This window comes from Gymnoscopelus braueri (assembly GCF_963280865.1).
Source record: "Gymnoscopelus braueri genome assembly, chromosome: 22".
In the NCBI taxonomy this organism is placed as follows: domain Eukaryota; kingdom Metazoa; phylum Chordata; class Actinopteri; order Myctophiformes; family Myctophidae; genus Gymnoscopelus; species Gymnoscopelus braueri.
The window spans coordinates 24,673,126-24,697,942 of record NC_137624.1 but is presented as its reverse complement, the minus strand read 5'-3'; the positions used below and the strand labels follow the sequence as shown (position 1 = coordinate 24,697,942).

General features: G+C 43.0%; 1 protein-coding gene across 2 annotated transcripts in view; it reads right to left on the bottom strand.

Moving 5' to 3' along the window:
- Window positions 1-24,817, bottom strand: part of LOC308078110 (mediator of RNA polymerase II transcription subunit 13-like) — a 150,997-nt gene that overhangs the window by 5,634 nt on the left and 120,546 nt on the right. The window contains exons 15-28 of one of the 2 annotated variants that reach the window (XM_080419191.1): window positions 24,427-24,653; window positions 23,760-23,938; window positions 22,623-23,548; window positions 21,689-21,868; window positions 17,017-17,246; window positions 15,930-16,128; window positions 15,041-15,338; window positions 13,733-13,988; window positions 12,710-12,898; window positions 11,865-12,094; window positions 11,446-11,588; window positions 10,442-10,600; window positions 3,074-3,238; window positions 833-996 (exon numbers count right to left, since the gene is read on the bottom strand). In XM_080419191.1, the coding sequence (XP_080275317.1) occupies window positions 833-996; window positions 3,074-3,238; window positions 10,442-10,600; window positions 11,446-11,588; window positions 11,865-12,094; window positions 12,710-12,898; window positions 13,733-13,988; window positions 15,041-15,338; window positions 15,930-16,128; window positions 17,017-17,246; window positions 21,689-21,868; window positions 22,623-23,548; window positions 23,760-23,938; window positions 24,427-24,653 (3,545 nt within the window). The remainder of the gene's footprint in view (window positions 1-832; window positions 997-3,073; window positions 3,239-10,441; window positions 10,601-11,445; window positions 11,589-11,864; window positions 12,095-12,709; window positions 12,899-13,732; window positions 13,989-15,040; window positions 15,339-15,929; window positions 16,129-17,016; window positions 17,247-21,688; window positions 21,869-22,622; window positions 23,549-23,759; window positions 23,939-24,426; window positions 24,654-24,817) is intronic. The other variant, XM_080419192.1, reaches the window with a different exon arrangement.

Sequence of the window (24,817 nt, the reverse complement as noted above, 5' to 3'; positions counted from 1 at the left end):
AGAGATTATTATTATTACACGATTTTTATATTTTAGGAATTTAGCTAATCCTCTTATGTAGAGCAACTTATAATGTCTGAACAGGCAGGGATTCGGTACTGTGAACAGCAAGAGTTTTCCCCCTGAGGCTCAGAGCCCTGAACAATGTCCAAACAGCCAGGTCAAACGCCTTCCATCTATAAACACCCCTTTTTTCTCACAACAGAGCACACACACTCTTTATTCTCTTTTTTGTTTGGGACAAATCCCCTGCAGATATTGTACTTTGCACATATTGTACTTGCACAATCTATTTACTATTTACTGTATATTCCAGTGGTTCTCAAATCTTTTCATGTCAAGGACCCCTGGGGGTCCCCGGACCCCACTTTCAGAACCACTGGTATATACAGTATATCCTGCTAAAGTATTCTCCCTTCATATTCTGTACACTCTCCATTGCTACTAAAGGTTTTACTTGTCAGCTTTTTAACCTGTATTATTTATATTATACCCATATTATCTCTTGTTATATATTGTTATCACAGTCTGAGGAACATGTCACACCAACATTCCGCTGCTGCTTGTACTTTGTATGAGTGAGTGACAAATAAACTCTTTGAATCTTGAATCTTTGAATCTTTGAATCTTAAAGTGAGCCTAGTGGCTCCCAACTTACAGCCAAGTCACACGACCTACTTTTGACACACATGAGGCTTGGGGAATGCTGCGCATTGTGCTATTTTGAGTGATAAGCTTGTGGGCATGTCGAATTTGCCTTTGCTCTAAATTTTCATTTGCTATAGCGTGGAAAAACTGTAGGCTGATTTCTCTCCAATGGACCTCGACTCACCCTGGTGTTCTGGAAGTTGGATCCCATCCCCATGCCAGAGGGCGAGCCGGGGGAGGGGACAGGGGAAGTGTTGGGGGAGGGATGGAGGTTCCCTGTGATCAACATCATATCATGTCCAATGTCGTTTTCCAGTTCATCAGGGAAAGGCAGATCAAACATGTCATCTGCAGGACAAAAACGAGAAGAGTTATTCAAAAAGTTCTGGATGTCAACAAAGTTCCCTATAATTCAATGTTCGGAAAGGTGGCACTGACACAGCCCATGGGTTCAGAGTTCAGTCCCTTCAAAGGCCACCAGTTCAAATGACTTATGTACAGCACAAGGGTTTAGTATAATCCAGGCCTGCAACTTCAGTATTTAAATGACTAGGCCATTTGATAAATCTTTAGTATTCAATGTAAAAAGTGTAATACATTCATTCATTCAATTTGAGTCGTTAGTCAACATCCGGGGCTTTAATGTGTACTAGGTTTTGTACCTACTGTAACCTGAGGTAATAAGCCCCAGCCTAGGAGATAGCAGGTCAAAATGACAATGGAAATTATCATCGCAGTTACTGTACTAAAAGTAATAATTTTGGAATGTGATTATTTTCATTGTCAAGTTGATTCTCAAGTTGAGCAAGATAGATTGAAACATTCATTTGTATAAAAAAATAAATGTTTCAATTTATCTTGCTCATTCCTTCCACTATCTTCTTTTTTTGTAATATTATGTCTTTGTCATTTTTTGCGAAAAAAAAACCGAAACATTTTTAGAGAAACCCGAGGTCAGAGAGAAGGGAGACATGTGGGACACGACAGGAGTCAGACACAAACTCTGGTGCTCCCTTCTCTTATAATAATAAAACGTGCCTCCATTCCTTTCACCACATTTGAGAAACCCAACTTTCTCACCCCTATTTCAAACAGTAAAGTAAACAAGTAACATTCCATCTGACCAAAATATTCACCTTCTCGCTATGCAAATAACTGTCTGGGGTCAATGGCCACACGAAGCACCAAGGGGGAAAAACGGAAACCATATTTTGGAATCTGAAAACAGTCATGGACCCACACTAAACCACCACAATAACCCTGCTGGTTTAGTTTAATCAAAAGACCCAGTGTGTCTTGTAAATGTTGTTTGATATTCTACTGAGAAAATATAGCATTACACACTGGAACTAGCCATTTATAGTCCATGGAAGTATTTCTCCTGCAGCCATACTAAAACAGCTGAAAAGTATCCTGTAGTGTAGTGAGATTCACCTACAGTACAGATACGTATAGTTTTATGCACTGATCACTTCATCCCTGTCTCTAGCTGTTCACAAGAACAATTCCTCATAATGACAATGATGTGTATTTTTTTAGACAGAGTCCGCTCATCTCTTCTCATTGAGAATTCTAGAGCTTTGGTTAAATCTGTCGAAAGTAAAGCTACCGACAATGTCATATAACATCAAACGACCCGTGCAACAAAACTGTTCGTAGAGAAAGCAGAAGACTTCCACACGTCCAACTCTGAGAAGAATCGATCCGAAGATGTGTGCACTTGAAAGCCAGGGTCCCTTCAGTTTCTCTCAGACAAGACACCCGCACTTTGCACATTACACAGACAGTACTCAATGAGTAAAAGATGTTCCAGTGACTGGTTTCCTTTCCATCTGTCCTTGTAAATGTCCCTGCGATAACTGATACTAAGGCTTTTGCAGAGTTCTCTTGACAAGACTTTTTTATGGAAGATGGAAATATGTCTACCAACCATCACATAAATACATTTAACACAGTATGTTGCTAAACATCCACACTGCTCTCATGGCAAGTCATTCAAGCCAATAGTCCATTTAGCTTGTTTTAATTCAATCTGACCACTTATCTGCTAAACAACTGTGATCAGAGACAGCAGTGTCTGCAGTGCCCCCCCCCCCCCCCCCCTAAATTTAGAATAGACAATTATTTGTACCCGTTGTTTCTTCAGTTGGCGTGCCAATTAACTGTCATGACAATTTTCTGCGTTGCCACTGATATTGTACCCTACTGGCTCACCTGCCAGTGAAGACATACAGCAGCTAGCGCCTCTGTCCTACTCCTCCCGTTCAACACCGTTCAACACCCCCAGGTGTCCTTGAGGGGGTTCCAGGGTGTCAAAATGAGGGACTTAAGCCCTATTTTATATTTCAGCTATTTGGAAAAATAGCTAATCTTCAGGCAAAATGTTTGAGAACCAATGGGCTAACAGTATGATTATGTTTCTCACCAGCATTGTCCTCGGTGGGGTAGGAACTTGCAGCCAGCTGAGTGGTGGCAGAGGTTGGGAAGACCAGGATGTGAGTACAGGATGCGTCCTGGGGCGTGTTCAGCTGGGACGTCTGCAGGTTGAGAGCTGTGCTGCGACCAAACACTGAGCCCATGGTCACTGCATCTGGATTCATGAAAAATAGAAGAACATAAATTATCCCATTAAGACCTGAGGCCGATTCTACAAATGTCTTTTAAATCCTAACAGTTAACTGAAAAAACATGTTTTTCTATATCAGTGGCGCTCAAACATTTTCATCAATCTTTCAATCTTCCAATGTGAATGTGAAAAGGGGGGCATTTCTTCCTCGGCCTAGTGGGAATCTGCATGCAAAGTTTCACGGAAATTGCACACTGCGTTCATGTTTTGAGGCATTTTGCTAAAAACTGACCAATCCTGCAAACTTTGGAAGACAGATCCATCAGAATCACATGACTATGGAGATACAGTGTACCAATGTGCGTGTTTTTTGGACAGAATCTGAAGGAATAATCTCCAAAAATGTATTTTACATAAGTCGGCCTCCTGGTGGCGCTGTAAAAAGCAGATGTGAAGAATGCAGTGCAGATGTTTTTCCTTGGCCTCTAGGGAGTGTGCATGCAAAGTTTCACGCAGATCGGTGCAGTTATAGTTAAAAATGCAAATTGGCCTGTTATAGTGCCACTATGAGGCTGATTTGAAAAATTTCAAGTGGCATTTCTTCCTCGGCCTAGTGGGAATGTGCGTTTGCAATTTTATGGAAATGGCAAGCTGCGTTCATGATTTGAGGCAGTTTGTTCAAAACGGACCAATCCTGCAAACTTTGGAAGCCAACCTTAGCCAATGAGGATGCAATATGGGAAATCGGACAGATCCGGGTTGATCACATGACTATAGAGATACTGTGTACCGATTTGCATGACGTCTGGTTAAAAGCTGTAGGTGTAATGGGAAATTTTTTATTTAGCACAAATCGGCCTCCTGGTGGCGCTATGACAGGCCCATGTGAAAAATGCAGAGGTTCTGAATTGGCATCCAGGGAGTGGGTGTGCACAGTTTCGCAGCGACCGGGCCAAAGGTGCCGGAGATTAGCTGGTAACACACGGACAGGACACACGGACACACGGACACACGGACACACGGACGGACAGGGGGAAAAACATACTCACTCGCCATGCCTTTCAGCCTGGCGGAGACTATAATGACGTCAATAGTCAAATCTTTGGTCAAAACAAATCCAATCATTCCAATTAATCTAATTTTGTCATTTAGAGTTTTCCCCCGTGAATGACAGAAGACAATTTTGCCAATGCTTGACCATTTTAATGTATAGTCTGTCACTTTAGAAATGTGCAGATACCCTGTATAGCAGGGGTGTCGAACTCATTTTGGGGTAGGGGCCACATTGGTCAAAAGGTGACGTGATGTGGGCTGCAACCAGTTGCGCATGCACGCTCACACGCATTCAGTTATACAGCATTGTTTTTCAGTCTGTTGTCTCAGTCACTGCTACTACAGTATATCACTTTGAAAAAAAATTATTATGAAGAAGAATAGCTATTAGCTACTTTAATTATTGACATTAAAAAAAACACGTTTTCACTAGTGACAGAATTCTTCAAGCAAAATAATTAGATTTAAAGAACAACAGTGGTGTAAAGTAACTAGCTGGCTGGCTGGAATGACCAGCAAAGCCAAGCTGGGAAGCTGGGCTTTGCTGCTCAGTCCAAAAGAACACTTTAAAGCACTAGAAGACTACATCTATACATTAAACATGTGATGGTGTAGTGGACTAATGCTCAAACTCTCAGCACTGGGTTTCCATGTTCAAGTCCCAGACCTACTGTACTTGAATGTGAAATAATAAACTTCAAAAGTACTGAGTAATGGTGTAGTAATACTCAGTCTTTCAGCAGAGAGTTTCAATTGTCAAGTTTTGCCAGCTAAACTACAAAAAAATAACTAAAAAGCACTAAAATACAAATTCGGGGTAGAATAGTAAAGTTACATGATGAAGCTCTATATGCTGACGTATTTCAACTTTACTAACTGAAGGCTGACATATAAACACTTCAAGAATACAAAGAGACATATGATGGGAGTGGCTGAGAGATGGTGTCTCAGTGCAGAGATTCCATGTTCAAATCCCAGTCATTCTATGGTTCATTGCTTTTCAACTTTACTAACTGAAGGCTGACATATAAACACTTCAAGAGTACGAAGAGACATATGATGGGAGTGCCTGAGAGATGGTGTAGCGGTCTAAAGATCAGACTCTCAACATTGAGATGCCATGTTCAAGTCCCAGTCATTCTATGGTTCATTGCTTTTCAACTTTACTAACTGAAGGCTGACATATAAACACTTCCAAAGTACGAAGAGACATAAGATGGGAGTGGCTAAGAGATGGTGTAGCGGTCTGAAGATCAGACTCTCAGCATGGAGATGCCATGTTCAAATCCCAGTCATTCTATTGTTCATTGCTTTTCAACTTTACTAACTGAAGGCTGACATATAAACACTTCCAGACTACGAAGATACATACAATGGGAGTGGCTGAGAGATGGTGTAGCGGTCTAAAGATCAGACTCTCAGCATGAAGATGCCATATTCAAAGCCCAGTCATTCTATGGTTCATTGCTTTTCAACTTTACTAACTGAAGGCTGACATATAAACACTTCAAGAGTACGAAGAGATATATTATGGGAGTGGCTGAGAGATTTTTCAAGGCCAAAATACAAAAAAGCAAGTCAAAAGCACGAAGACACATGTGAAGGTAGTGCTGAGAGATGGTGCAGTGGTCTAAAGGTCGGACTCTCAGCATAGAGATTCCATGTTCAAATCCCAGCCCTTCTATGGTTCATTGCTTTTCAACTTTACAAACTGAAGGCTGACATATAAAATAACACGTCAAGAGTACTAAGAGACATCTGCTGTCAGTCAGTGAGAGATGGTGTAGTGGGATAGTGATCAGACTCTCAGCACCGAGGTTCCATGTTCAAATCCCAGTCGTTCCATACTTCAAAATACTTTGACATTTTCAAGGCCAAAATACAAAAAAGCAAGTCAAAAGCACGAAGAGACATGAGAAGGGAGTGACTGAGAGATGGTGTAGTGATCTGAAGGTCGGACTCTCAGCACAGAGATTCCATGTTCAAGCCCCATACTTCAAAGTTGTAGTACTTTGAAATTTTCAAGGCCAAAAAGCAGTTGGCTGAGAGATGGGGTAGTGGTCTCAAGGTCGGACGCTCAGCGCAGAGGTTCCATGTTCACATCCCAGTTGTCCCATACTTCAAAGTTGTAGTACTTTGAAATTTTCAAGGCCAAAATACAAAAAGGCAAGTCAAAAGCACGAAGAGACATGTGAAGGGAGTGGCTCAGAGATGGGGTAGTGGTCTGAAGGTCGGACTTTCAGCACAGAGGTTCCATGTTCAAGTACCGTACTTCAAAGTTGTAGTACTTTGACATTTTCAAAGCCAAAAAGCAAGTCAAGACCACGAAGAGACATGTGAAGGGAGTGGCTAAGAGATGGGGTACTGGTCTGAATGTCGGACTCTCAGCACAGAGGTTCCATGTTCAAGTCCCATATTTCAAAGTTGTAGTACTTTGACATTTTCAAGGCCAAAAAGCAAGACAAGAGCACGAAGAGACATGTGAAGGGAGTGGCTGAGAGATGGGGTAGTGGTCTGAATGTCGGACTCTCAGCACAGAGGTTCCATGTTCAAGTCCCATATTTCAAAGTTGTAGTACTTTGACATTTTCAAGGCCAAAACGCAAGTCAAGAGCACGAAGAGACATGTGAAGGGAGTGGCTGAGAGATGGGGTAGTGGTCTAAAGGTTGGACTCTCAGCACAGGCGAGATGTTCCATGTTCAAATCCCTGTCGTCCCATACTTCAAAGTTGTAGTGCTTTGAAATTTTCAAGGCCAAAAAGCAAGTCAAGAGCACGAAGAGACATGTGAAGGGAGTGGCTGAGAGATGGGGTAGTGGTCTAAAGGTTGGACTCTCAGCACAAAGGTTCCATGTTCAAATCCCAGCCGTCCCATTCTTCAAAGTTGTAGTACTTTGACATTTTCAAGGCCAAAATACAAAAAAGCAAGTCAAAAGCACGAAGAGACACCTGTTGAGGGCCCAAAGGTGCGTTGGCGCAGTGGTGTAGTGCGCTTGATCGGTTGCATCTGCTAGAGACAGTTCGCAGGTTCAAGTCCCATGCCATCAATGTACTGGAGGACCATCGGTGGGACCGTGTCCCTCCCCTGTTTCCTGATAGTTAAAGGTGGGGGGGTTATGTCTGAAAGAACTCCGCCCAGCTAAGGTTTTACAGATAGAAATTGTAGGTATCGTGAACTCATTGGGCTGATTACAGAAGCTCAGCAGGGTGTTTTTTGGGATCAAATGGTTTTGGTGCCTCTGAGCCCAATGACTTCGCGAGACCTAAAATGTCTCTCTGTAAAACCTTAGCTGGGCAGAGTTCTTTCAGACATAACCCCCCACCTTTAACTATCAGGAAACAGGGGAGGGACACGGTCCCACCGATGGTCCTCCAGTACATTGATGGCATGGGACTTGAACCTGCGAACTGTCTGTAGCAGAGGCAACCGATCAAGCGCACTACACCACTGCGCCAACGCACCTTTGGGCCCTCAGCAGGTGTCTCTTTGTGCTTTTGACTTGCTTTTTTGTATTTTGGCCTAGAAAATTTCAAAGTACTACTACTTTGAAGTATGGGACGACTGGGATGTGAACATGGAACCTCTGCGCTGAGAGTCCGACCTTTAGACCACTACCCCATCTCTCAGCCACTGCCTTCCCATGTCTCTTCGTGCTTTTGACTTGCTTTTTTGTATTTTGGCCTTGAAAATTTCAAACTTCTACAACTTTGAAGTATTGGAAAACTGGGATTTGAACATGGAACCTCTATGCTGACAGTCCGACCTTTAGACCACTACCCCATCTCTCAGTCATTCCCTTCACATGTCTCTTCGTGCTTTTGACTTGCTTTTTTGTATTTTGGCCTTGAAAATGTCAAAGTACCACAACTTTGAAGTTTTGGACAACAGGGATTTAAACATGGAACCACTGTGCTGAGAGTCCAACCTTCAGACCACTACCCCATCTCTCAGCCACTCCCTTCACATGTCTCTTCGTGCTTTTGACTTTCTTTTTTGTATTTTGGCCTTGAAAATTTCAAAGTACTACGACTTTGAAGTATGGGACGACTGGGATTTGAACATGGAACCTCTCTGCTGAGAGTCCAAACTTCAGACCACTACCGCATCTCTTAGCCACTCCCATCACATGTCTCTTCATGCTTTTGACTTGCTTTTTTGTATTTTGGCCTAAGTACTACAACTTTGAAGTATGGGACGACTGGGATTTGAACATGGAACTCTGTGCTGAAAGTCCGACCTTTAGACCACTACCCCATCTCTCAGAAACTCCCACAATATATCTCTTCGTAGTCTTGAAGTGTTTATATGTCAGAAGTTGAAAAGCAATGAATCATAGAATGACTTGGATTTGAACATGGCATTTCCATGCTGAGAGACTGATCTTCAGACCGCTACACCATCTCTCAGCCACTCCCATCGTACGTCTCTTCGTACTCTTGAAGTGTTTATATGTCAGCTTTCACTTAGTAAAGTTGAAAAGCAATGAACCATACAATGACTGGGAATTGAACATGGCATCTCCATGCTGAGAGTCTGATCTTCAAACCGCTACACCATCTCTCAGCCACTCACATACACATAGTATGGCTCTTCGTACTCTGGAAGTGTTTATATGTCAGCCTTCAGTTAGTAAAGTTGAAAAGCAATGAACCATAGAATGACTGGGATTTGAACATGTAATCTCTGCACTGAGAGTCTGATGCTTAGACCACCACACCATCACTCAGCCACATTTAGCTGATGTGTCATATAACTTAGACCCTCCAGAAAAATGTGATTTTGCGATCGCATAATTTACCGCATAATCAGCAAAATGGCGCATAATTATGCAGGGTAAGTTTTTTTCAAAAAGGCTGCATCGCATAAAATGTGCATCGCGTCACATAAAATGCGCATCACATAATATGCGCATCGCATAATGTGCTTCGCATCGCATATTTCGCAACTTTTCACATATTTCGTAGTTTTCGCAACTTTTCACATATTTCAATATTTCGCATATTGCCGCATATTTCACAACTTTCCGCATATTTCGCAACTTCCTGCAATTTCACCACATAAAAATGCAAAAACCCCAATGTGAAAAGGGGGGCATTTCTTCCTCGGCCTAGTGGGAATCTGCATGCAAAATTTCACGGAAATTGCACACTGCGTTCATGTTTTGAGGCATTTTGTTCAAAACTGACCAATCCTGCAAACTTTGGAAGCCACTGTAAGCCAAATAGGATGGAATATGAAATATCGGACAGATCCATCAGAATCACATGACTATGGAGATACTGTGTACCAATTTGCGTGTTTTTTGGACAGAATCTGAAGGAATAATCTCCAAAAATGTATTTTACATAAGTCGGCCTCCTGGTGGCGCTGTAAAAATCAGATATGAAAAATGCAGTGCAGATGTTTTTCCTTGGCCTCTAGGGAGTGTGCGTGCAAAGTTTCACGCAGATCGGTGCAGTTATAGTTAAAAATGCAAATCGACCTGTTATAGCGCCACCATGAGGCTGATTTGAAAATGTTCAAGCGGCATTTCTTCCTCGGCCTAGTGGGAATGTGCGTGTGCAATTTTATGGAAATGGCAAGCGGCGTTCATGATTTGAGGCAGTTTGTTCAAAACGGACCAATCCTGCAAACTTTAGAAGCCAACCTTAGCCAATGAGGATGGAATATGGGAAATCGGACAGATCCGGGTTGATCACATGACTATAGAGATACTGTGTACCGATTTGCATGACGTTTGGTTAAAAGCTGTAGGTGTAATGGGAAAAAATGGGTTTTGCACAAATTGGCCTCCTGGTGGCGCTATGACAGGCCCGTGTGAAAAATGTGGGGCAGAGGTTCTGAATTGGCATCCAGGGAGTGGGTGTACACAGTTTCGCAGCGACCGGGCCAACGGTGCCGGAGATTAGCAGGTAACACACGGACAGGACACACGGACACACGGACACACGGACACACGGACACATGGACGGACGGACGGACGGACGGACGGAAAAACATACTCTCTCGCCATGCCTTTCGGCCTGGCGGAGACAACAAAGTATAACATTTGGCTTAGACGTGTTCTATAGCTCCAGTACCTTTGCGTGTGCATGTATGCTATGAATATGAAATTACGAATATCTATTAACATGATCATCATCATCACTCTCATCATCATCAGCAGTGTACTGACCAGGCATGACCACGAAGGAGCCCTGCGGCTCCATGGCCACCAGGCAGGCACTGAGGATGGAGGGTGAGTCCGTAGACGAGATCCCACACATACGACACGTGTCCCTCAGCTGACGACTGATGGACAGGAGTGAATGCTCCCCAAGGAGGGAGCTCCAGTCTGGTAGAGAGAGAGAGAGAGAGAGAGAGAGAGAGAGAGAGAGAGAGAGAGAGAGAGAGAGAGAGAGAGAGAGAGGGGCATAAGTTTAATATTTTGTTGGAGTGTGTGTGTGTGTGTGTGTGTGTGTGTGTGCGTGCGTGCGTACGTGCGTGCGTGCGTGCGTGTGTGTGTGTGTGTGTGGTTGTGTGTGTGGTTGTGTGTGTTTTCCAGGAGGGAGATGAGTCAGACTGAAGGAGGCAGAGAGAAAGATAGACAAGGTCAGATCAATGCAGTGACACTGTACTGTGTGCTCTTACAGTACATATCCTAAACCTAGTTGAAACGCTGAAAATAGGAAGAAAAGTAAGTATAGTGAGCAACACTAGGCTGTGCATCCTGAAGAATTCTTCCAGATTTATACTTTCTCACCGGTCACACCGAAAACATATTTGCTTGACCACATAATGGTAAGAATGTCATTTAGATAGCCTGTTGTTTAGACATGTTGCTAGATTGGGCGTTTACCTGGCATCCTACAGTAGTTACTTTGTAGCACTACATTGTTTTCTTTGCCCTCTGTTTACTTGAGCATTTACCCTATGGTTTGTTGACTAGGGTTCATGCCGTTTACTCTGATCTTACAACTTGTAAGTCGCTCTGGATAAGAGCGTCTGATAAATGCCTGAATTGTAGTTGTAAATGTAACTTTGTAGAAAGAGAAAAAAACATAATACAATTTCAATGAAGATCAAGGTTATTCAGACACAGTCTTATAAATGATGGCCCATCAAGGAAACATAAGTCTTATTAACAATTTTATTACCTACTTTATGAAGCACAATGCTGGCTTTCAACTGACACCTCACCTTTCAATTCACCATGTCCCAATCTTCCCAGTCGACCAATTACAATCCTCCACGGCAGCGATGTCATTTGGATGATCCCCACACACCATTCCCATAACTTCTGTAGGCCCATCTTCCTGGCTGACACCTTGGGCCGCCGTGCTCTGATGACAAGTGCAAAGAAACATTAAAATAATACATCATTAATGCTAATTTTAAAGTGAAGGAACCTTGTCCAAATACACCCAGGTTGTGACAAGGAACAGGAATGAATCATAGATGTCAAGTATTTTTCATATCATTTTTGGATAATAAAAAAAGAAAATAAATCAATTTTCCAAGACTTAACTGTTCAAGAGGAGAGCAGTAGTGCACAAAATTAACAACAACATGTTACAGACCATTATTATGATTCAGCATTGATGAGCACTGATAAGTACCTGTTGGGTACATCAATGTTGATGACACTGGTCTCCAAGAGTTCCCCCTGCTGGTCAGTGCAGGATACCAGGATCCAGCGCTGGTCCAGAGACAGACAGTAGCCTACAAACAACACGTTGTACTTGGGTGGAATCTCTGCCCACACCTCTCCTGGTTCTGGCTGCTTTAAGTTGGGACGGGTGGGACCCAGGATGAACGGCGGACAATACAGCTGCAGGGGACTGGGATGCTGAAAGGAAAGGAGAGAGATAATAAGTAAGCATGTGTTTTCTTTGTTTTTAAAGCTGCAATCCATATGTTTCATTGTCTATCCGCGATTCAAACTTGGGTCTCCCGCATAGGAGACTAAATTTCTACTACACTGCCAAAAGGAAGTCCCTGCTTGTGCAGGAGTGATGCACCTATGAGTTTGAGGTACAGTACTACTTGTCCACCAGTAGGTGTCCTACACAAAACCAGGGTCTACATTTCTCAATGGAAGAGTAGGGAGACCACTGCTCTTTATATTCCAAGGCAACGTCGCTCTTCCATGGGCAAAGAGGGAGAGACCATAAGATTGTGCAGTCTTCTGTTTAAGGCAATGGCAGCTGGCATGGTGATTGGTTTTATTAATGTAACGCCCAAACCACACCCATGCATAATGTAACGGGTAGCGCAGGTGTTTTAGGGATAAGGCTGGTGTCGGAAGATAGCAACTTGGCCACAGGAACGCCCCCTTGCCCCAAATAGTGGCTAAGGCGACTTGACTTAGGCACAAAATAGGGCCCAAACTCTCTAAACTAAGATTATTTATTCCTGGTTTGGTTTAGTATATTCAGCCAAACATTAATTTACTGGCGCCTACCTCTGGACCCTTAAGCACTGAGCTAACAGTGGACACAGGCCCAAAGCCTGTCTGAGACTTGATGTTTGTCTTTGTGGACAGAAGGCGTCTGCACTGGGAATAGCAGGAGAAGGCCAGGGATCGCAGGTGCTGCAAGTAGAGATGACTCTCTCCACTGGCCGGATGGAGCAGGTAGTGACACGGTACCACCTGGTGAAGGTAAGGAGGAAAGAATGGATCTGAATAATACATGTTTATCATTTTAAGACAGTAGGTGATGAAAGATGATAGCACTACAACAGTCAGCCCAAATCAAGCATAGGTCATTTAAGTTATAGTACTAGTATAAATCCCAATATGTACCATGTCATATTTTCCTTTTGAAGATACTCAGTCAAATCAAATGCTCAATGACTCAGTCATCGTCAATCACATGAAACGTTATATATTAGATATTGAACTCAATAACTGATAAGTAAATTATTGATTAACATGTTACCATGCATAGGTTTTGAACTATTAATCGTGGTCATCTGCCAATGATCATCAACTTTTTTTTAAAGAAAATAATATTGGCTTTCATGATTTGTAAATTATGTATTGCCAGGAAATATTCAAAGTTTAGTCAGAGCACTTTAGAAGGTAAAACACAAATTATTTTAACCCATTAAGACCGGGAAAGCATCCGTGTCATTTTAGATTTGAGCTTATTTGAGCATTATTTTATACTTTGGCTACCGGTATTCAAAAATAGCAGATATACAAGCTCATAGCGCGTCACTTCGTGCCGCGCTATGAGCTTGTAGATCTGCTATTTTTCTTTAATCATGAAAATGTGTGACTTTGAATATAAAAATGTTTAACTCAAATCTGGGGGTCCCTGGAACATAATACTTTGAGATGGGGGGGTCTGCGGGCACCACCACTGAAATAGCAACGTACGTTTTTCAGAAAACTGTTAGGATTTAGAGGGTATTTGTAGAATCGGCCACAGGTCTTAATGGGTTAAGAGGAGTTGCTTTGAATGTGGTGCATAAAACTCACCTGCAGGACCAGGGCTGGTCTCATGCTCTCAGGCAGCGTCTGCAGCATTTCCGTATAGCATCGCAGCAGCCCTAGGAGCCAAATGCTTCCCGTCTCCACCTCTTCCCCGTCGTCGTCCTCGCCTCCTCCATCTGCTCCGTCAGAGCAGAGGAACGGGTCTACTATATAAATAACGATGGCTGGTATGAGAGTATGGCTGTCCACTGAGTCAGGCAGCGTGGGGATGCCAATTCCAATTCTGGCTTGCTCTGCCAGGCTGCATAGGAGGTAATAAGATAACACAAATCAATCATTAACATGACACAAGGGATGTGTGTACAGTACATAATAGCAATAGTAGTAGTAATAATAATACATTAAAATTGTCCTCTGCATTTACCCATCCTAACTATTAGAAGAAGTTTACATGACTTATGTATCATACTGTATTTATGGCTGGTTGAAGAGTGACCACACAGCATTATACTCTAACATCAGGGCATTCCCTTCAACAGCGTGTATGATATACCCTCTAACAAATAATGCAAACCACGCCCCCATCATTGTGATTTTTACGGCACTTGAAAACAAGGCAGTCGTGCCGACAGAGAGGCCTTGAGACTCGCGAGGCGCGCCCCAGCAAGCCGCTAGACAAGCGAGGGCCCTCGTAGCAGCCGATGGCCGATGGTCCGAGTTATTGGCAAGCCGTGGGGGACGGAATAGGTTATCATCGGTTTACAAAGTGCACGTAGTACTTGACAATGAGATGTGTGTTAGGCTAGCTAACATGAGAGGGCTAGCTACTAGGGCATTCACGAATAGTGATGTTTAGCATTCGACTTATTCGACCTATAAGTATTCGAATATTCGATTCATCGATTTGATTATTAAAATTATAATAATACTAATTAATTAATAATTAGGGGACAGCCCTAGGCACAAGCTCACATACAGTATGAAATGATTTGACAACAATCAACCATGAAACTACCAACACCAGAGCTCACAGCTGCGTGTCTGCTGTAGAAAAGCCACTTTTTTTTCTTCTCGAATAATCGACTTTGATGTACAGTGGTCGAATAGTGGTTTGATAGTCGAATATTCGAATATTAGATTATTCTGTTAATGCCCTACTAGCTACTGTACAACATAATGTGAACCGACTGGCTGCAAGCACGCGCACATCACTTCTACCCAGGCAAAGAACAGTGTAGCCAATATAAACAAACGGCGCGTGGTTCTGCACAACTTGTCAGAGGGAATAGCATGCATGTGTGTCAACACGTTAGCATAGCAATAGACAATGTTCCTCGAGTTGATGGAACTTACAATTCAAGGTGTTCTGCTGATGCGCTGGTTGGCGACGTGGAACTAGGAGGCCCTTTAGACTCGTTGGTCCCTCCTTGGGCGGTGTCTCCCGGCTGCCCCGAGGCAGCTCCAGTTGGGGTTGGAGTGTTTCCTGAGCTGTGGGCCCCCGGAGCCACCTCTCCGTCAGGGCCCCCGAGGCTAGGGGCCTGGGGCTGGCCAGAAGACGCAGGCTGGGTTGGCGACGTGGAGGCTGGCGGAGACTGTGGCTTGGGGGGCACCAATAGACTGCTGTCCAGAGGCAGGGCTGACAACTGGGGAGCTGCGATCATAAAAAAATAAAAGAACAACGAGAAGAATACATGAATACACTGTTCTTCTATTTATAGGACAGAATAAACATGCAGGATAATAGAATAGTATAAAATTACCTTAGCACTGTAGTGTGCAGATCATTAAAATGTGTCATCATTTTTAACCCATTTAGACCTGGAAGGTATCTGTGTCATTTTAAGATTTCTTTGGCTATTCAAAAATAGCAGAGATACAAGCTCATAGTGCCGCACAGAGTGCCACGCTATGAGCTTGTAGATCTGCTATTTTTTCAAAAAACGTGGGAATTTGTGTAAATCTTTGAATATATACTTTTTAAATCGAACATTTGTAACTCAAATCTTTGCTTCTGGGGGTCCCTGGAACAAAATATTTTACAAATGTTCGCTTAAAAAATATATATATTCAAAGATGTGCACAAATTTGCATTTTTTTTCAAAAATGTCAGATCTACAAGCTTGTATATCTGCTATTTTTGAATGGCCAAAGAAATCTTAAAATGACACAGATGCGTTCCCGGATTGAATGGGCTAAACTAATTTCCATAACCCAGATTCCAGGTAATGCGAATGTCTCTCACCTAGCTGCTGCCTACAGGTGTAAGCGTAGAGTTTGAGTTTGTTGAGGTTGTCTGTGTGCTGCTGTCCAGCCCAGGGCCCAGTAAACCACTGGTCCACATGCTGCTCCTCTAGTGTGTCTGCTTCCACCACCTCCCCCACATGGACCATCCCGTCTCTGGACACCTTAGCCAGAGGACGGTGCTTCCCCAGACGACACGTCTACAAGTGGCAAAAAAACACAAGCCAGAGTTCATGGATTTCTTCTGTAACAACTGGGACATTTGAGTCATCGGGAAGATTTGTTTGCAATTTTGGTGGAATAAAAAAAAAAGTGAACCACTTAAACCCCAGCATTGTGTGGGGAAAGCTAAGAAAAATGGCAGATCGACAAGCTCACAACGTGACGCAAGGCGTCGCGTTGTGAGCTTGTCGATCGGCTATTTTCAGCAAAAGCTTTCCCCACAATAACAGAAAACAGAAAAGACACCAGTGTTGAGCCGTGAGGGACACCGGTTACCCATATGGGATTTAAGCACGCTGGGCAAGACCTGGGATGTTGGTTGTCTAGGAAGTTGACAACCGGAAATGGTTAAATTTGGCAGAAGTACCGCCCAAGGAAATGACGTTGATGCTTTACAAATCTGTTGACATTCTCCGTGAATGAAAAGAGTGTTGTGATTGGTCAAAAAATATCGTTTCCGGGGGAAACGGAAATCCTGTCCACTCAGGACTTCCTAGACACTCGCGGCTTTAGGTCGTGACCAGGCTCTTCTCTTCGCAGATGAGTGAGGCTGGGACCGAGGCTAGGGTTTAAGTGGTTAAATCACTGTTTCTCAACACTGGGTCTGGGGACCACCAGGGGTCCTAATGGACCACTTATGTGTCTATAACTCTGAGAGCGTACAAACGGAATCCAAATTTGGTTCCCGTTTGTACACTCTCAGAGTTGAATAAACACTGAGGATTTTACCATGTAGATTGGAATCCACAGAGATTTAAGAATTGGTATCAAATGGGGGTCCATGGCCTAATGCATATCCAAAGTAGGTGTCCTTGAAATGAAAAAGGTTTTTGAGGATCACTGGAATAAATGAAGCATAACAATACCTCATAGACGGCGCTGAGCTCCTGGAAGAAGGCCTTGGCCCCGGCCAGCAGAGAGGGGCAGTTGGGACAGAGCACCAGGTAGGCCACGTCTCTCTGGCCGCCATAGGGCTCCAGCAGTAGCTTCTCCCAGAAGGGCAACGCGAAGGGGGACAGAGCCATGAAGTCACGCTCACGGTCATAACCCAGCAAGAGTGGAGGGATAGGAAGGGGCTCGGGAGACTCCTCCGAACCTTGAAGAAAGAGAGAGAGGTGAGAAATAGGACATGGTTAGTGGGCCGCAGTCTAATAAGATGGGCCACTTTAACCCATTAAGACCGGGAACGCATCTATGTCATTTTCAGATTTCTTTGGCAATTCAAAAAATAGCAGATATACAAGCTCATAGAGTGCCACGCTATGAGCTTGTAGATCTGCAATTTTTGCAAATCTTTGAATACATACTTTTTAAAGCGAACATTTGTAACTCAAATCTTTGCTTCTGGGGGTCCCTGGAACAAAATATTTTATAAATGTTCGCTTTAAAAAATATATAATCAAAGATTTGCACACATTTTCAGGATTTTTCAAAAATAGCAGATCTACAATCTAATATATCTGCAATTTTTTAATAGCCAAAGAAATCTTAAAATGACACAGATGCGTTCCCGGTCTTAATGGATTAATATCAAGCCACCAGTGTCACTTGTATAGTGGATAAAAATATATATTTTTTACATGCATAGTGCTGCTTTAATATCAAGCTCCAGTGTCTATATTTATATCTAAGAATAGTTCATATTTTTCTATTTTCATCTTATTTTTAACTAGAAAATAGTGTTCCTAAAGAAACAATGTGGGCTCGCTTTAAAGCCAAAAAATAATAGTTATAATAATGCAGCCGAAGTAATTAAACTTTACTAACTGAAGGCTAATATACAAAAGAACGCTTCAAGAATTTTAGAAGACATCTGCTGAGTGATGGTGTAGTGGTCTAAGGAACAGACTCTCAGCACAGACAGCATGTTCAACTCCCAGTACTCCTATAGTTCAATGCTGGACTATTTCAACTTTCCTAACTGAGGTCTAACGTACAAAAGAACGCTTCAACAGTACTAAGAGACATTTGCAGAAAGATATTAAAAGTACAAACTTTTCCCGGTTCAAATCCCACCGGGACATTTTTCCAACTTTTACCTGACTCTTGCACCTTTATCTAATCTTTCACTGAACAGCGTGCAAGAGACCAGAGAAAGTATGAACCATGGTGGAGCAGTGGTTAAGATACAGGCCTAGCACACAGAAGGTCCTGAGTTCAAAACCAGCAAGGACATCTTTCCAACTTTTACCTGGGGCTTTTACCTTTATCTAATCTTTCACTGAAGTGCACGCGAGTGAACAGAATAAGTATGAACCACTGTGGTGCAGTGGTTTAGATACAGGGCTCGCAACCGGAAGATTCCATGTTCAAATCCCAGTCGTTCATTGCTTTTCAACTTTACTAACTGAAGGCTGACATATAAACACTTCAAGATTACTAAGAGACATCTGCTGAGAGTCAGAGATGCCCTAGTGAGTTAGTGATCCGACTCCCTGTACATAGGTTCCAAGTTCAAATACCAGTCTTTCATTACTTTACTAACTGAAGGCTAACATACAAAAGAGCGCTTCAACACTACAAAGAGACATATGATGGGAGTGGCTGAGAGATGGTGTAGTGGTGTAAAGTTCAGACTCTCAGCACAGAGGTTCCATGTTCAAATCCCAGTTGTCCCATATTTCAATGTTGTAATACTTTGAAAATTTCAAGGCCAAAATACAAAAAAGCAAGTCAAAAGCACTAGAAGACACCTGTTGAGGGCCCAAGGGTGCGTTGGCGCAGTGGTGTATGTGTCCACCATGTGTCCACCACACCATCTCTTAGCCTCTCCCACCATATGTCTCTTTGTAGTATTGAAGTGCTGTTTTGTATGTTAGCCTTCAGATAAAGTTGAAAAACCATAGGAGGAGTGAGATTTGAACATGGAAACTACAGGCTGAAAGTCTGATCTTTAAACCACCACACTACCTCTCAGCCACTCCCATCATATGTCTCCTTGTACTGTTGAAGCGCTGTTTTGTATGTTAGCCTTCAGATAAAGTTGAAAAACCATTGAAGGACTGGGATTTGAACATGGAATCTCCAGGCTGAAAGTCTGATCTTTAGACAACCACATCAACTCTCAGCCACTCCCATCATATAGACAAATGATGTCTATATGATAGACATATGATTTTTTTTGAGGTCCCAAAATCTTCCATCGGCCTCCATTATAAATCTCTGAACTTTTAAAGGAGTACAATTCTAAAACTATGAAACATTTCAAAGATTCCTTTTCAGGCAAACATGTCCACTAGGGGTGTGCCGATACACTAATTTCACAAAACGATACGATATTGGTCTCACAACTTCGATACGATTTCGATACGATACGATACGATACGCACTTTTTTATTATGAAACACCTGACCCGAAAAAAAACAACATGTTGTCACCCTTTTCACCTCGGGGCTGTTTGCATGCCTGATTATTATTGTTTTTTCAAAACGATATATATTTTTTCCAAAACGATACATATCGTCACGAAAACGTATCGTGATATATCGCGGGACGATATATCGGCACACCCCTAATGTCCACATTAAGATTGGATTTTAAAGTTTGAATGGGGGTTCTATGTGTAAGTATGTATTTATTTGTATAAGTTTATGACTTTGTACTGTTGAAGCGCTCTTTTGTATGTTAGCCTTCAGATAAAGTTGAAAAAGTATATAGTATCATAGTTTAGAGAGAGAGAGAGAACTTTAAGTATACATTAAGTATACTTTAAGTATATAGTATCATAGTTTAGAGATAGAGAGAACATATCTCACATATCTTTGAAATATATATACATTTTTAAAGCGAACATTTTAACTCAAATCTTTGCTTCTGGGGGTCCCTGGCACAAAACATTTTCAGATGGGGGTCCGTGGCCAAATGTATATCAATTTAGGGGTCTTTGGCATGAAAAAGGTTGAAAGCCACTGTTCTAAATGGCAGTGGTTCACACCCAAAAGAGTCTTGAGTCAAGACAGAGGCTCCCGCGGAGACATCAAATTTCTCTTTTGGGCCTTGAGTCCCAAGACTCAAGGCCCAAAAGAGAAATTTGATGTCTCCGCGGGAGCCTCTGTCTTGACTCAAGACCCAAAAGAGAAATTTGATGTCTCCCCGGAATCATACGAGGAAGTAAAATGTATAATAAGCAAGAAAGGAAATATGGCCGCAATAAATGGATCCAGGGAGAAAGCGTGGCAAAGTATTGCCGACAAATTAAATGCACATGTCGTCCAAAAATATATACAATTTATATACAAGTCCATAAATATATAATTCAGTTAGGCTTAAACATGAGGAATGTATAGTGAATATTGGAATTATCGCCTACTTATCTACAATGCGATAGCCTATTATATGCGCCATGCATCCAACCAATGTGTCTGAGTCTGTGCTTAGGAATGTGTCAATCTCCATGAATTCAAGGCTTCATGGAGTGTGTAATTGATAGAAAATAAGTATTTTTTGGGTGAACTATTCTTTTAAGTGTCTTGTTCAGGGACACTTTGACACATTGCTGAGACCTGGGATCGAACCTGGAATTTATGGCTTGACAGGCCATAAATTCCAGACTCAAAAATTACAAAACATTTCAAAGTAAAAAGTTCAAGCAAGTGTGTCCACAGTAAGCTGAATTATAAAAAGTGTGAATGGAGTTTCTAGGTGAAAGTTTTTTTGAGGTTTTTTTGAGGTGCCAAAATCCTCCATCGACATCCATTATAAATTTCTGAACTTTTAAAGGAGTATATTTCTAAAACTATGAAACCTTTCAAAGATTCATTTTCAGGCAAACATGTCCACAGTACGATGAACATTTTAAAGTATGAATGGGGTTACTAGGTGTAAGTATGTAGGATTAGTAGCCTGCCAAAGTTTGTACTTGTTTCCCCTTAAATGTCCATTGCCACATTGACAATGCATTGGGCGCTTAAAGTTAAATATTTCCAAAACTACAAATGTTTTAAAAATTAAATAAAATACAAGCACATGTGTCCACAGTAAGCTGTTTTTTTTACAGTTTGAATGGAGTTTCTAAGTGTAAGTATGTAGGAGTAGTTAGGTGCCAAACTTTTGGGGAGAATAAAGAAATAGTGAGAACATCAATAGTGTGCTTGCTGCTGCTGCAGCGAGCACACAATTATCCTTACCTTACTAATAATCTCGCCTAGCCAGGCCATCACCATCACAGATCTCTGCCTACTCATACGTCTAGGGAAATCTAAATTCATTGAATGGGCTTGGATGGAGAAAAAAAACAGCACTAACAAACCTACTGTACAACCATTGCTTTGAAAACCAATCCCGATACCATCACAAAATATGAATGATCGCCCTGGTTCTGTGATATTGTATTTCAACATTTCAGAATGGTTTCCACCCAGTTTTAGCCCATTCGTTGAATTTAGATGTCACCAGACATATCAGTAGGCAGAGATCTCTGATCATCTGGCTACGCGAGACTACCTCACTACTTATTTTGTATCTCTCTGTCTGGTTGCAGTAGATCATAAAGCGTCTTTGGACCAAGGTCGGAAAATTAACCGACGAGAGGTGACTCACCATACGAGCCTCTCCCTGCCATCTTGTGGAACTGCTGCCATGTGAGCGGTCCTTGCACGTGTTGGATGTTGTCCCATGTCCTTCCTGTTCTCTTCTTCTGAATGGCGTCCTGCAGGAACGGCTGCAGGGACAGCAGCATGCGCACCACGTCCTGCGACGACAGCATGCTCATGTCCAGCACTGCAGAGAGGAACACACACACACACACACACACACACACACACACACACACACACACACACACACACACACACACACACACACACACACACACACACACACACACACACACACACACACACACACACACGCGCGCACACACACACACACGCACACACAAAAGCATGCATGCACAGTTGCAAGCACACAACAGCCCACACACATCGACAAAACACACGAACCCACATAAAACACATCAATACACAATTTTGACGTCACACAACAGGCCATAACTAACAAAAAGACATAACATTTGAACCCCAATCAATGAAAAGAAATACTGGAATATCAGGAAACATTTTAAGCTAAAAATTAAACATGCTCTTTCATCGTAAAGATTGTTATTGAGTGATTACAAATGCCATAAAAATCGATACTCCTAACACTATCACAATCTCAATGGAATGTTACATTCAATGCCATATAGATGAATAAATCTGCCTAAATAGATGCCTAAATTGTAAATCCAACTTTTAAAAAATGATCTTGTTTCCAAAGCATGCTTTGATTTCCTTTCATGGCATGTGTATTTCAATACCCAAGTAGTATCTGAGGCCTGATTTATACTCAGTCGTACGACAGTGTCCTGTGCCAAGAATAGCAGATCTACAAGCTCACAATGCACCGCATTGTTAGCTTTTAGATCTGCTATTTTCGGCGCACGACACCATCGTACAACGGAGTAAAATATTTGCCATGAATCATATCTCCTTACCATTAGTGTGAGGCCAGGAGTGAAGCGCAGTACTCCTCACAACGGCTGGATCGACCTTCCCTCCAGCGGGGTTGTCCACATACTGAAGCCCCTGTTCCAGAGCATTGTAACACTCAACACAGGCATCGCTCCCATCAGCCCACTGCTTGTCAGCCATCCAGCTCTGAAGCAGCGCCCCTTTGTGGCCGTGGCAGGAACACGGCGGGGGGAGGTGAAGCGACGCCAAGGACGAGATTGGCTGGGAGCACTGTTCCTGAAGGAGGACCATGACCGAAGGAGGGACGGGGAGTCCATCCTGCGGCCGCTTGGCCTTTGGATCACCCATGGGGGGGTCACGCTGGCACAGAGCCAGCCTCTTCTCGGCTGCCCTGCCCACCTCAGAACCCCGTCCGAAGATATCCAGTTCATCCTCCAAGAAGAGTCCCGTGCCGTGGGCCAGCCGGCGGTTGACAATAGCGCTGAAGCCGCACATGCAGCGATACTGATCCTCGCAGGTGGAATCAGGGATGTAAACGCCGACATCTGCTCCTTTGACGTTCATATTGCAGGCACAGATGCAGCAGCTGTCAAAGTTGCGGTCCTTAAAGACGTTGAGAACGGAGTCGGAGAGGAGGAGGGCCGCATACAGGCTGTGGGCCTCCGGGAGCGGGGGTCCCGGCCGGGCATGGGGATCCACTGAGCTAAGGGGCAGGCTGGTGGAAGGGGTTGAGGCCGGAGAGCTGAGTTCAGTACCATCCTGCTTCACAGAGCCCTGCCCAGAGCCTGCTGTGTTTATACCCCTTGGAGTACGAGGGGTACGCGGGGTTGGCACAGAGAAACGAGGGGTGGCGGGAGACGGGAGGATGCCAGCTGTCGTGCCCACTGACGGAGTGTTGGCACTCATCTGTGCATATTCCTGGTCCATACTGGGGACACTGGGGATATTACTGAAGGATAGATGTTTACAGACCCACAAAAGAGGACACACAAGAAATGATAGTCAGACAACAAGAAGGTAAGTCATTAAAAGCTTCATACAAAGCGAGAAGAACTTTTTATTTTGAAAGTCTTTAAAAGCAATGGTCTAATAATATTTCATGAAGCACCCTACGTTTCTCGGTCACAAAGGAGCAGCAAATACCATAAGTGACCACTCACGTGTAACCATCCCTGATGAAGGGCGCTTGCTGGAGGTGCATGACTGAGGAGTAGTGCTCCATTTTGGGTAGGAGGGACCAAGAAGGACGGTAGTAGCACTGCTCTGGGATCTTGAGTGGCGGCAGACACTGGCTAGGCAGATTGCACAGTGGGGCAAACATGGAGGAACCCATCTGTGGCTGGAGATAGGACACAACATAGAGAATTGAGAATTTCTATCATTGCACTCAGGGAAGGTTTATTTCGTCTGAGGTGACAAGATAAGTTTAATTTTGTGAAAATATTTGGAAATATTTAGTAAGACATACTGATTAATCACTTGGTTAATAAATCATTAGAAACCTATTGCAGCCTCATAATGTTACAATCTTTATTTCAACCGATTTTCACTGCTCACATTTCAATTGCAGAGATAAATAAGTAGCAAGTCTTCAAATGACACAAAACTACCTGTAACTAGTAACTAACTACCAATAACTAAGTACCTACTGTAACTACCTGTACCTGTAACTAAGTAAGTAACTCTGAGTAAGTAACTGACTAAACATTATTAGTGTACATCCATATATTGTAAGAGTAAGTTGGTACAGTTATCAGATGTAACACTATGGTTCAATCATTGATAATACTACATGTTACAGTCACGGTGACCACACATCCACCTCACCTTTGCGTCTTCAGGTCTTGGGCTGGCCAGAGATTCCTCCATCTCCATCCTGTGTTCAGTGAACTGGGTATATGACGCCATGGGGCCCAGCCACACCTGTTCAGACAAACCCGTGGGCGCAGGAGGCTCCTGGCTGGGGATGTCCCGATACGACATGATGGGGGAGAAAGCTGGGTGCTGCTCCAGAGACGGAGGGGTTGGGAACATGCGCTGGAGGTCTGCTACTGCTGAAAGGAGAGAGAGGTGGAGAGAGACGGGAAGAAAGACAGATTAGGGGTGGGGAGACATAAAACTTGTAGTGGTTATTCCAAACTCCAAAATGCCTTTTACCACAGATAAATGCACTGGATGTAGATTACCATCATGATGATCACTTACGAGCAAATATTTT